General features: G+C 45.2%; 1 protein-coding gene across 1 annotated transcript in view; it reads left to right on the top strand.

The window, feature by feature from the left end:
• The first annotated feature begins 1,656 nt into the window (after positions 1 to 1,656).
• Positions 1,657 to 13,791, top strand: part of GPM6B (glycoprotein M6B) — a 73,649-nt gene continuing 61,514 nt past the window's right edge. Inside the window, exon 1 of the mRNA XM_015408816.1 lies at positions 1,657 to 1,714. Coding sequence (XP_015264302.1) covers positions 1,711 to 1,714 — 4 coding nt within the window. The 5' untranslated portion in view covers positions 1,657 to 1,710. The remainder of the gene's footprint in view (positions 1,715 to 13,791) is intronic.

The raw sequence follows: 13,791 nt of genomic DNA, 5'->3' as shown, positions 1-13,791 counted from the left end.
TTCAGGGCAGCTTCTGAATACATTACAGCTCTATAGTTACAAACTTATGACTCGTTGGGATGCATTCTCTATGCACTTTTTGTCTTTCATATATTTGTGTAAGGATATGTGTCCGCAGTATCTTGGTGATGCTATGCCAGATGCATTTAAATGCCTGTAAATGCCTTCCTCACATGATCTGCAATGAATGCCTACTTGGCACTCAGTATTTGGCTTTGAAACGGAGATGAGCACCGCAACCCTAGAGTCGGATTCGACTGGCTTTCGAGCAAGGGAACCTTTACCTTTACTTAATGAGCATTTTGGAAGGTGGTGGAGTCATCTGTTAATACGTGTCAACATTGTCATGACAGTTGTCCTGAAAACAGCATTGTCCTGAGAAACAGCATGGAATTGAGTCAGACTAAACTGTTAACTTCCACTAAAAGACCCCATCATGTAATTTCTAACGTCCCTATTCCCCAGGTGAAGCATTTCATGGATATCAGTGCATTGCAAGGGAGAGGCAGGAAAGTTCCATTCTACTGGAAGTTTAGTCTGGATCCAGTGCATTAAAAATTGCTATGCTACATCAAACCTCAAACCTATCTAGTTTTTCTTTACTCTCAGCTAGATGCCCCTGTGAATTAACTTGCAGCCATAGTGAAAGTGGTGGCTGTTGTTTTCCTACAGCATTTGGTACTCCCATGGTAGGGTAACTATTGCTGCTACTCATCAGCAAATACGCTGCTTCAGTTTCCCGCTTTTTGGATTGCAACCTAATTGGTTTTTACTTGCCTACTCCCTAGGAATCCCAAGTCCCCCCGGGGGGCGGGGAAACCCCCGCCCCAGAGGCCCGTTCCCTGGCGCTGCTGAATCGGGCCCCGGGGGGAACTCCGCCCTGACATGCACGTCACCCGGAAGTGATGGGAGGACGCCAGGCATGCTGGGGGCGGGGCCACGGCCATCCAAGGGAAAACTCTATGGTTTTCCCTTGGATGGCCGTGGCCCCGCCCCCAGCGTGCCTGGCGTCCTCCCGTTTTCTTTAAAAAGGCATCAAATTAGCTTCTGTTAGAGTAGACTTGACCTGCAGAAAGCTTTCACTTTTCAGATGTCCTCTGAATCATGTGGTACCTTCAAATCTAGTGACCAAATGCTTTCAGGCAGTAATCTGGAACTGTCACTAATTATCAAAAGTAATCAAGCAGAGTCTTTACTTTATGGCACTGGAGAAATAAGCCAAACAACCAATCCTATAGATGGATAAAAATGGCCAATTTGATTAATCTAAGGATATACAAAGAATACTTCTGAAGTGTAGTAGTTCATATTAAGCTCTCTTCTTCCAGTTCTTGCCATTTAAAAAGCTCTGGCTAGGGCTCAGTCCATTTTTAATAAGCTTATTCTAATTTTCTTATCCCTTCCCATCTCTCTTGTGGCTTTACTTCTTAAAATGTTGGTCATTTCTCACTTATGACTGACCTTATTAAACTGGTTTTCCAAAAGAAGTGGATTCTGTGCCCATCATAGCACAGAAGAGGTGGTGGCAGAGGTGGTTTACAATACTTGTATTCAGACTATGTGAATGTTTACGTGGGAGAAATAATGTGGAACTGGTAGAGTGGGCTAATGCATATCATGCAGAAGCAAAACATTTTTCTATCTGATACTGGAGAGGGAAGAGAAAACAAGTTACTTGACCTAGAGAAACAGAAGCCTGGAGAGGCACTAATGAGTGAGTATTATCCCTTAGTAGAATAAGGACATTTTACGATGATCATAGTAGGTTGGTTTATAATGTCCATGAATTACAACTACTCTTCATTGTTTTCTCATGGAGCTGATTCATGTTCTTTTCAGTTAAGAGATGTAATTATTTTTAGATTACTTTGTCTAACTGTTAATTCCTCAATATGGATGGTGTCCATGTGTGAGGTAGTGTAACCTGGCAGGATTCTGTTTATATAGATCTCTCTCCTAAATTACTTTTATTAATAGGAGAGTTGGGGAGGGGTCAGCTCAATAACTGACAGCACTCTTGTGGTTTGGCAAACAAATGTGAAACTGTTTTTTTTAAAAAAAATGTTTTTTAAAAAAGTTTAAGGTGTTACGGTTTTTGAGGGAACCAAAATTTATCATAAACCTAACACTTTACAACTAAAGGTAAAACTAAATCATGGCTGCGGTCACATGGAGCATTAGCCACGCTACTGAGACGGATGATAGGCGGATTTTCCAGGCGCGATCACACCGCAACATCTGGGAAGCGTAGAGCTCCCATGGCGAACCCGAGGCTTCCCAGTGAAGATGCGGAGTTAAAAACTAGTACCTCCGAAATACTAGTTTCCGGAAACCGCGGGGCAAGGGCTGGCGTCTGATCGCGTTTCCGGTGGTAGTCCGTGCCATCCAGCACCCGCCCATGTCCTGTCACAAACAGATTTTCCCCCCCCAAGTCTCCACAGGATGCATACAAGCACCCAATGGCGCATGCGCACAAAGAGGAAAGCGAAAGTTCCATTGCTCCGTAGAATCGTGCATGCCATTGGTGAGATCGCGCCGCTTCTTTGCTGCGCTGCAGGGTCTTCGTGTGATCGCCACCTCGCCCCTACCCACGGGACCTCGACGGGTCCTGTGATTGGGCGGCTGCGCGTTGTTTTGCTCTGGGCCAAACTGCCACACTTCTCCCCCCCCCCGCATTTTACGTCCCGTGTGACTGGGACCCCTAATGGCTATGAACAGAGCAATATTTGAAGCAACAGGATCTTCAGTGCCCTTCAGGAAGAGCTCTCAGAACAAAGGCAGATTCTAGCAAATAATGCCCATTAACACAAGGAAAAAAGAAAGTCCAAAATGTTAACTTAAAGAAATGAAGGGCTACTGCTTCCCCTTATGCTCTTCAGTGTGCTTGTTGCTCCTACTGCTGCTCTGGGTGCTGTCTCTGGCTTGGGCCTGCAAAGAAATCTCCTATGCAGGCCAGACTGACTCAAGGGGGAAAGAGTTGTAAACCATTGCTTTAACCACAACTCAACAGATAGCTTGACGAAATCTTTTTAACAACTCCTAAAGGAGAAATTCTAGGATACGATTTCTCCCTGGTTGTTGGGCCCATAACTTACCTCTGAAGAAATCAGCAGTTCCCTCACTCCAGGCCAGACTGACTGAGGGGGTGGGGCTCTTGCAGTTGGTAATATGAATAACTGTATCAACTGCCCATGCTCTGTGACCTTTTGCTCCCTAGGCCCTAAATTCTAAACCTTTTAACAGAAATGAAATGTTACCGTGAAAATGACATGGCTTATACTAGCATTATAGATGCTTAAATGTAGAATGTCCTGCAGCAGTGAAAGTGACTGGAATTGATGACCTTCAGATTCCTTTCATCCTTGATACTTCCATTCTTCCATTTTTGTGAATTAGATGGGCTCCTTGTGGACGATAATTGCATCTTTGATCTTAATATCTGCAGTTGATGCATCAGGTGTTTAAACACACTGATATGAAGTATGCCTCTGAAAGTTTATGCAGGTATTTTAAAACTGTTAGTTTGTACATCTGTAAGGAGTTTTTAAGATTGTGTCTACATCAGGTATACTGTAAAGGGAGTGGCAGAGATACTTACTTGGGCCCTCTATACAAACAAAAAGGACAGATAGATTTGTGGCGTGTGTGTTTCAAGAGGCCAAAATAGATAAGGAAATATTCTCCACTGATGTTGTAACAAATTTGTCCAAAAGGGAGGATCCATTACTGGGATCCTGTATATATAAAAGCCCAGTGTATTGACACTTTTTGGCTCTCCTATTGGCTGTGCTGTGTGCTCCATCAGCCATTGGCCCATCAACCGCCACTCAAGAGTACTCTCATGCTGTTTCCACTCCTCTACCCTGGCCACTGCCATTCCTTGTCTGAATAAACTGCCAAAACTGCTGTGTGGCTCACTTTCTCCTCAGTAGCTGTTGCTAGGCAACCAAGCTTCGTTCTGTCAGTAAAAAGGCACTGGCAAGAGGCCCTTGGCTTTTGTGGGGAACTCATTGGGGTCAGTCCTGACTAGGGTTGCCAGCTCCAGGTTGGAAAATCCTGGAGATTTTGTGGTGGGGTCTACGGAAGCCAGAGTTTGGGGAGGGGAGAGGCCTCAGCTGTATAGGATGCCATAGAGTCCACCCTCCAAAGCAGTTATTTTCTCCAGGGGGAGACCTAGGTTCTTGCTGTGGAAGCTGAATGGGTGATTTCAGACCAGTCACAGACTTTCAGCCTCACCTACCTCACAGGGTTGTTGTGCAGATAAAAAGGGGGAAAGGAGAATGATGTGAGCTGCTTTGGTCCCCACTGCGGAGAAAAACTGTACTCTTCCTAGGTAGAGGCTGCAGGGAGGGGGAAGGAGATGGAAAGCTGAAGTCAGAGGGACAGATAAAGGTAGGTTGATGGTTGGCTGGGAAGGAGATAGGTAGGGTTACCACCTCCAGTTTGGGAAATTTCTGGAGATTTGAGGGGAGGAGCTTGGAGTGGCTGGGGTTTGAGGAGTGGTAGGACCTCAGACAGGCACAATGCCATGGACTCCACCCTCCAAACCAGCCACTTCCTCAGGGGGAACCATTGTTGCCAATCTCCAGGTGAGGACTGGAGATCACTCAGTATTACAACTGCTCTTCAGGTGGCAGAGATCAGTTCACCTGGAGAAAACGGTGTGTCATTATACCCTGCTGAGGCTGCCACAGCAAACTGACGCTGAGTGTCCAAGGCCGGGGCACCTGCCTAGACCCTCTTTCTAGAGCTCGTATTTATTTCCACAATGGGCCTTATTCCTAGTGGTTTTATATGTCAGTTAGGTTTAATGGGAGATTGTGAAATGTGGTGGTTATAGTCAAGGAAAATTCTCTAGTTTCGTAACATTATACGAATACTGCAACTAGAGTTAAAACCAACAAAAAGAATTCTAGGGTATAAGCTGTTGAGAATCAAAGCTCCCTTTGCCATATACCTGAGGGAGGGAGCTTTAACTCTTGAAGGCTCATACCCTGGAAATCTTGTTGGTCTGTAAGTTATTACTGGACTCAAATCTTGCTGTCCTACTGCAGACCAACACAGCTACCCACCTTAAAAAAAGAAGCCCTTGTGTACTGCTTATAGTACAGTTTATGCAAGTCCTGTCATGCTCCCCTGCTGACTAGGCCCTTCAACTGCTATAGACTTTGAGTTAATGCAGAGACCCCCTTCGTCCTCCCACTCCTTTAAATAAATTTGTTTCAGTTCTGGAAGTATGTGTGTACATCAAGCCAGGATGAGCTTCATATTGAAAAAGGCACCAATCAGTCACTGAACTCTTCACTTTCAGAATGAGGTGAAGTGTAGCAAGAATGCTTTTCATTCTTGGACTTATTAGTTTCTCTCCCTCCTTTGAAACTTGCTTTCCTAAATATATGAATTCCATCCTGCACCCCATTCCATTTCTAAAGTCATCCGCTCTGATATGCTGCCAGCTTGTTTCAACAGACAATAAAAGGTGTATAGAGGACCCTCTTAGCATATATAACCAACCTTCTGCCTTCCTCACGTTTTGCATGAAAAAAGTCAGCCTATCACTATTCTGGAGCTAACTCCTTTAGACATTATAATCTGTTGTTAAACTCTCTTGGACTTCTTAAGTCTAATTTTTTTATTGACTCCAAATTTTCAATGTTACTCTGAATTAGCATCATTATGCTTCTATAAAATCATCCTACGGGCAGAACGGTTATTTTTTTTTAAACTGAGTTTAACATGCAATGTTCATTAACCTAGCATTTTCTAATAGTAAAATTTTGTACCTATCCTTTCCCTTTTAAAGTAAAATCTGGTTAGAAATAGATAATTAAACTTCAAACATTGCTGCTTTAAAAAAGTCTTGCTGCTCTTTGTTTAGGCGTTCCAAATTCAGCCGCTTAATGCCTCTATTGTATTGAGGGGAAATATGCTAATTTGAAGCACATTTCCCATCAGAATCCCTTTCAGTCATGTCATAGTTGAGATATGAATGATGATAAAAGAGGGAAGAATGGAGAGGCCTGTATTAGGAGAGCACTGCTGTTTTGTTATTATGCACTGAGCAGAGGGATGAATAGAGCTGAGGAGTTCAGTCACCCATGAAGACCCATGGCCTGTTGGCTGCTCAGGGATGAGCGGGTTCTCAGGGACTCAGTCTGCTTGTCCTCTGAGACTGGCTCTTCAGGAAAGCTTTCCTCCTCCAGTGCCTATGTTGGGGGCCTCCACACTCCTCCCTGAAATACAGCAAGCCACGGACCATGAACTCATTAAGTGTATGCAGGTGGGAAGTCAGAAGAAGAGATCTAGCCTCAGCCACTGGCTTACTGGCTTTCCAAACAAATGAAAAGATTTCATCTCCAGATTCAGTCAAAGGGTTAAGTCCAATCAGGCTTAAAAATAAAAAAAAGCGGAATCACATTTATCAAAAGCAAAAGGCCATGTATGACCTTCTGTTACAACGAACCAAAATAACACAAAACAGGATGGAAGTGTTTGCATTCTCCATAATTCTTCGTCCGGCTAGATGATTTTTAAAAATTCCAAAAAGTGGGAGGAGGGGAACTGTTTCTGGCCATGTTCCGAAGATCTTTTATCTGGATGCTGTATACCAAGCACACTTGAATTGATAAAATGGAGCCGATAGATCTGGGAAGAAGAGATTTATTTATTTAGAAAATACATATGCCACCTCTCCAGCCCCCCACAAGTCGGCTCACAACTAAAACAATAAAATAAAACCACTCAAGCAATACAAAGGAGCCAAAATGGCCAGGGATTGGTAAACTTGCTAAGGGGGTGCTTATTACTACAGCCAATACAATAAAGACAGCATTAGGTCACCAGTGCTGAATAGCCCAGTGAGTTGTGGTACTGATACGGTAATGCTACATGCAAAATGTTCCAGAATGGTATAAATGCACTTGACTGTGATGGGGTGTGAAGTGTAGTGGGTTAGACGCATGTAAAAACCACGGAGACTGATGTAGTGATCAGCATGGTTTACTAGTATACAACAAAGACAAAAACTAACGGCCGGCTGACCAACTATATACACACCTGGGGACGCCCCCCTAGGTCCCGTTGGTGGGTTTAAATCTCCCGCCACGGTCCTATTGGTTCCCAAGTGGAGAGACTAGGAGCCTAGTCCCCATTGTTCTGGGGTATTCGCTGCCCCCTGGTGGCGGTCAGCGGACATAACAGGGTGTTTACAAAGCCTTCCCTCCCTCCCCACCTCCACACTATCACTAGCGTGTGAGCACGACACCTATACATGGAGGTATTGTCTGTGCGTATGCTCCCTCCCCATGATCAGTGATACTGCTTTCCAAACATTGTCCATCATAGGGACAGAATGTACATGCAGACACTTCCTCCAGATGTTCACACCATGGAGCTGAACTGGTGATCATGTGGCGGTTGTGGAGCAAGGCTAGCATACTCGTGCCCACTCACCTTTCCTACATGATCAGTCACTGACTCTGTGGGGGGGGGTCCTATCTGTACAGGGCTGTGTATTTCACCTCAAATTCTTAGATTTGTGCAGGGTAAACTGACCTCTGTTTCTCCCCTCTTTTTTGGATTCTTATTATATATTCTAGAGAGGTAGATCCTTGATAAGGAAGAATTATGCAGTCACTCATGATTTACACATGGTGAGTGTGTGTGTGTGTGTGTACTTTATTGAACTTTTATCCTGTCCTTCCTTCAAGGAGCTTGGATGTTCTCCTTCCCTCCATTTGATCTCCACAAGAACCCTGCTTAGAGAGGTTAGGCTGAGAAGCGATGACTGGCTCAAGGTCACTGGTGGGTTTCATGTAGAGCAAGGATCTACCTTGCACCTTGTTCCAGAATTGCAAACCAGAGTTGGATGAGAGGTATGAGGGAATGTGTAAGACTGAAGGGTCATGCACATAATGCCAAACTATGATTTAGCATTGCAGTGGAACACTGCTGGTTGCCCTTACTGACGACCTCCGGAGACATCTGGATCGAGGTGGTGTGGCGGCATTGCTGTTATTAGATCTGTCAGCCGCATTTGATACGGTTGACCACCAGCTGCTGGCCCACCGCCTTGCCGACATGGGGATTCAGTGGCTTGCCTCTTTGCTCCAAGGTCGGGGACAGAGGGTTGTGCTAGGGGAGCAGCAGTCCCGGAGGCACCTGCTTGAATGTGGAGTGCTTCAGGGGGCACTCTCCCCAATGCTATTTAACATATGCATGCGCCCCCTCGCCCAGATTGTCTGGAGGTATGGGCTTGGGTGTCATCAATATGTAGATGATACCCAGCTCTATCTGATGTTGGGCGGCCAGTTAGACTCCGACCCAGAAGATCTACACCAGGCTCTACAGGCCCTTGCTGGGTGGCTCAGGCTGAGCCGGCTAAAGCTGAACCCGGCAAAGACGGAGGTTCTGTGCCTGGGTCGGGGTGGTATGGGATTGGGGCTCCCGCTCCCGGCCTTCGATGGGGCTCCTCTCGTGCCAGCTTCAGAGGTTAGGAGTTTGGGAGTTCTCCTGGACCCCACCTTAACGATGGAGGCCCAGGTGGCGGCCACTGCCAGAGCAACCTTCTATCATCTACGGCTGGTGCGGCAGTTGGTCCCCTTCCTTAGCCACGATAATCTGGCCACAGTGATCCATGTGACGGTTACCTCGAGGCTAGACTACTGTAATGCTCTCTACATGGGGCTGCCTTTGTCACAAATTCGGAGGCTGCAGCTGGTGCAGAATGCGTCGGCCAGGTTGTTGTTCGGTGCTCCTAAATGGGAGCACATCCAACCTGTGCTGAAAGCGCTGCACTGGCTGCCTATAGCGTACCGGATTCGCTTCAAAGTGCTGGTGCTTACCTTTAAAGCCCTACATGGCCAGGATCCAGCATACCTGAGGGACCGCCTTTCCCCACATAGGCCCCAAAGAGCACTTCGGTCAGGGTCGCAACACCGCCTGGTGACCCCGGGGCCTAAAGAGGCCAGGCTTGCTACCACGAAGGCCAGGTCCTTTTCGGTGGTGGCTCCTACCTGGTGGAATGAGCTTCCGGAAGAGATCAGGGCCCTGCGGGACCTCTTACAGTTCTGCAGGGCCTGCAAGACGGAGCTCTTCCGCCAGGCTTTTGAGTAGGAGCCACCGCCGCCACTACCACCACCGTGCAACTGCAGAGCAGTATCGCCGGGTTGGGCCGATTGGTCATCTGGGACATCGTGGCCGATGGCGTCCCCCCTCTTTGATCCCTCCATGGTATGCAATAGGGAGTGTGTATTTATAGTCTTTCATGTATCCTGTTTGATGTGAATTTTAGTCTTAATTGTTTTAACCTGTTTTACTTTTACTGCACTTTGTGCCTATGTAAGCCGCCCTGAGCCCGTGTGCGGGGAGGGCGGGGTATAAATGAAATAAATAAATAAGTAATAGGCATTGTGGTGTGGGGCCCGTGTGCGGGGAGGGTGGGGAGGGTGGGGTATAAATGAAATAAATAACAGGCATTGTGGTGTTTCCTAAGGTATCCATGGTTTTTGCATGTTAAAACAAAGAAACAAGCGAAAGTAAATCTCAGGATTCCAGTAGCATTACCACAGAATTGAATGTGCTTCAGCTGCCACAGATGTCAGAAACAGACAGCCATTGAGACAAATCCAACCACTTGAAGGATACTGCCTGAATTAACAATATGGCAACAAAGGGCAGAGCGAATGGCAGCTTTGGCCATAGGACTTACCAAAGCACCACTTGTAGGCAAGGGGGAGATTTTGACTCTCCTCCACTCACATTGATGTTTCGCCAAAGCTAATTGTCAGCCAGTTGAAACACCTTTTAGAAGGACATTAATGAGAAACTTCAAGCAACTATTTGTAAGGTGCGTATTTATTAAGGTCAAAGTGATCTGCTACATGCAGAATAAACCACACATTTCTGAATAGTTTTTTGGGGGGTATTCAGATAGCATGAACATAAATCAATAACAGATTTCCCCCTGGAATTTATGGGACGTTGCTTGTAGCTAAAATACAAACTAAAGTGATGTGCAAGTTGAATGCAAATACAGAGTTTCCCTTCTTTTGATTTAGAATACTCTGAGTTTCCCAAGCCAGGGGATGGCACTCCATGTCTACAGTAGAGAAAATGTTAGAAATAAGTACTGCAGGCACTAATCCTACCCTGGCAAGGCTCTTGCAGAATGGAGGCTCTACTCTTGTCCTCAACTAACCCTCCAGTGCTTTTGTGTTCAGGTTCATTGTGTATGTGAGATCCTCTGTCGTTCTGAGATTTGCCAGTGCAAAACATAATGCATCTCAGACTTAAGCTTGAATACGACTTTGCTTCCGTCACTTTAAATGACACAATATTAAACAGTAGATTGTAAAATTTACTTGCGCTCCCAAAGAGCACGCTTTACTTTTTTGCATGGCACCATGGCAGTGGGAGTGAAAAAGAACTGTTAAAGGCTTTGGCTGCCATTGTTGAGTTGCTCCGAACGGCTTTCTCAAGACCATTGTGAAGTGTGGAAAGAACTAGTACTTTCTGCATGTGCGGGATTCCAATAGATGCAGTCCTTGAGCCTGGGTTTCTTTTGCTGGAGGGCAGGCGGGCGGAAGAGGAGAGAATGAAAGCTTAGAAGATCTGCCTCCCTCAGAGTTGCCTGGCACACATTGGTGGCAGATGAACTAATTGGGAACTTGTAGAACTTGCTAATGTCTTGGATTCCTCTTAATGAGAGGGGGGAAATCAGTGCTTGTGGGAAATACAGTGAAATGGGTAGTTTCACAATCACTGTTTTAATAGAGCATTTTACTGATATGGGGGGGAATGACTAAAAATGTACTTTCAGATTGAGCAGATGGTGTAGCTAAACCCTGAATATTTTTGCATGACAACTAAATCATATTCTCTTGAAAAGTTGTGTGCAAGAGGCTGAAATCAGTACTGAGAAACACTTTGCTCCTCAAGGTCAGGGGTTTTAATTTGTTACAGTTCAAAAACCTGCAGTCCTGAAGAGCAGAGTTCTACAAGGTAAATGGAGTAAATTGTGCAACTGGTGTTTGATAATTTCATGTGGGCTTGTAAGACAAACGATTCATTATTGGCAAAATCAGTAACTGCACATTCAAGACAGAGCCATCAACATCAGTTTTGGTAAATGACACTGGAATAGGAATTTGTAGGGAAGAACCATAAAGTTTCATCAGCGCATACTTCATATCCTGGCTACCAGCAGCCTCTTCCACATGCTGTTTAGTCTGAGTAGATCTTAAAGGTAAAGGTAAAGGTTCCCTTGCTCGAAAGCCAGTCAAATCCAACTCTAGGGTTGCGGTGCTCATCTCCGTTTCCAAGCCGAAGAGCCAGCGCTGTCCGAAGATGTTTCCGTGGTCATGTGGCCGGCATGACTAAACACCAAGGCGCACGGAACGCTGTTACATCTATACAAATTATAGACTTCTAAGAAATAATGACTCTTTTATATTATCTACAAAAGCTCCTAGTTTGTACCATAGTACAACAGAAATATTAATTTTTATGACGCAAGATTGTTGGACTAGATGTCTGTCCAAATTGAGAACATACTGGTTCTCACAGTTCTGTATTCCCACTATTTAATTTGTGTTATTTGGAAACTTATGTTTTGTGTTTTGACATCTTTGAATGGGAGAGTGACATGAACTTAGTTCAGATGACTGTCAAAATCATGGCATGGCTGAAACTACACAATGGGAGTGTGAGCCCTGTGCTTCATGTAGGAGAGACACGTGGGGGGTAGAGGGAGTAGAAAGCCCCATGGCTTGTTTACTAGCCTCCATGGTTTAGACCAGGGGGTCGAACATTTGTTATGAGGGCTGGATCTGACATAAATGAGACCTTGTTGGGCCGGGCCATGTGTGTCATAAAATGTAATGCCAGGTAGCAGAAATATAAACTTTATAAAGGACACAAACACAATTAAAGATTTTAAAAACTTTAAATAAAACATGCTTAAAACACTAGAACTCTTGCAGTATTTTGTCTATTTAATGGTCTCTGATAACTGACACCTCTTGCTCTGAGTTATTGCAGCAACAGAACTGGAAAAGGAACCAGGAAACAGCCAGGGCCTTGCGGGCCAGATTGCAGCCCTCTGAGGGCCTGATCCGGCCCCCGGGCCGCATGTTTGACACCCCTGCTTTAGATAGTTGTCTGAATTGAGCCACCGTGGTATATCCAAAACATATTTCCATTGGATACAAGATAATATAGACTCCTTAAGGTACAATTTTGAACGCCAAGTGGTGAAATTTTTGCTGAGCGAGTGGTAGTTTATGCTTGCTAGCCCTTGAGTAAAGGTAAAGGTTCCCTTGCTCGAAAGCCAGTCGAGTCCGACTCTAGGGTTGCGGTGATCATCTCCGTTTCAAAGCCGAAGAGCCAGCGCTGTCCGAAGACATTTCCGTGGTCATGTGGCCGGCATGACTAAACACCAAGGTCCACGGAACGCTGTTACCTTCCCACTGAAGTGGTACCTATTTATCTACTTGCAATTTCTTGCTTTCAAACTGCTAGGTTGGCAGGAGTGCTAGCCCTTACAATGATGCAGATGGTAGAACTAGTGACAGTAAATGATGGAGCTGAAATCAGATTGTCTGATTTTTGCAAAATGTCAGTTTAGAGCTCATGGTTACAGGTGTACCTACATAATGTCAATGCTAGGGTGGACTAATACATTTCTGTTAAGATATCAGCAGTTCCATCCCTGAAAATAGCATGGAGTACCATATCAAAATAGTGAGTATTTATCAGAAAACTATATGCAATACGCTATTTATTTATAGGATAGCAACTGCAAAACAGAATATGTTTTTTTGCTTTCTGAAGTATGAATAATAGGATTTAACATGCATGCTTTAATTTCTCAACATGCTTCACAAACTTACCTAGTAAGTAAGTTTGCGGCAGAGGCAAGTTTTGAGCAAGGGACATGCTAGATAACTGCTCATCTTGTTAAATACTAGCCACATTACCTCCAGAAATGAATGCACCCACCTCTTTAGCATATATTAGGTAAAGGTAAAGGTTTCCCTTGCTCGAAAGCTAGTCGAATCCAACTCTAGGGGGCAGTGCTCATCTGTTTCCAAGCCGAAGAGCCAGCGCTGTCTGAAGATGTTTCCGTGGTCATGTGGCTGGCATGACTAAATGCCGAGGCACACAGAACACTGTTACCTTCCCACTGAAGTGGAACCTATTTATCTACTTGCAATTTCTTGCTTTCGAACTGCTAGGTTGGCAGGAGCTGGGGCCAGAGACAGGAGCTCACTCTGTCATGTGGCACTAGGGTCTCGAACTGCTGAACTACAGACCTTCCGGTCTGCGGCTCAGCATCTTAACCTCTGAGCCACCGCAGCCCCTAGCATATATTAGCTGCTTTTAAATCTTTCCTGAGTCTCTGTTTCTTCTGTTTCTGCAGCTATTAGTATTTGAGGTGGTTCTGATGCATGTAAGAAGGAGGTCCATTGAACTGGGATTCCCAGTACAGTTTATCGGGTGACTAAAATCTGTGCCACCCTGACCCGGATGACCCACGCTAGCCTGATCTTGTCCGATCTTGGCTGCTAAGCAGGGTCAGCCCTGTGTAGTGTTCGGACAGGAGACCAGGGTCCCTACACAGAGGCAGGCAGTGGCAAACCACTTTGTTAATCTCTTGTCTTGAAAATTCTGCAGGGTCACCATAAGTTGCCTGCAACTTAATGGTACTAGTCCTTTGAGTTTTAGCCTGATGCCATGCTGGATAAGTTTTTTTAAAAACACAGTAATACCAGATTGTCTTTATATTTCCTA

This window comes from Gekko japonicus, unplaced genomic scaffold (assembly GCF_001447785.1).
Source record: "Gekko japonicus isolate JY-2015 unplaced genomic scaffold, Gekko_japonicus_V1.1 scaffold3574, whole genome shotgun sequence".
Taxonomy (NCBI): Eukaryota; Metazoa; Chordata; class Lepidosauria; order Squamata; family Gekkonidae; genus Gekko; species Gekko japonicus.
This window is presented reverse-complemented; position numbering and strand designations above follow the sequence as displayed.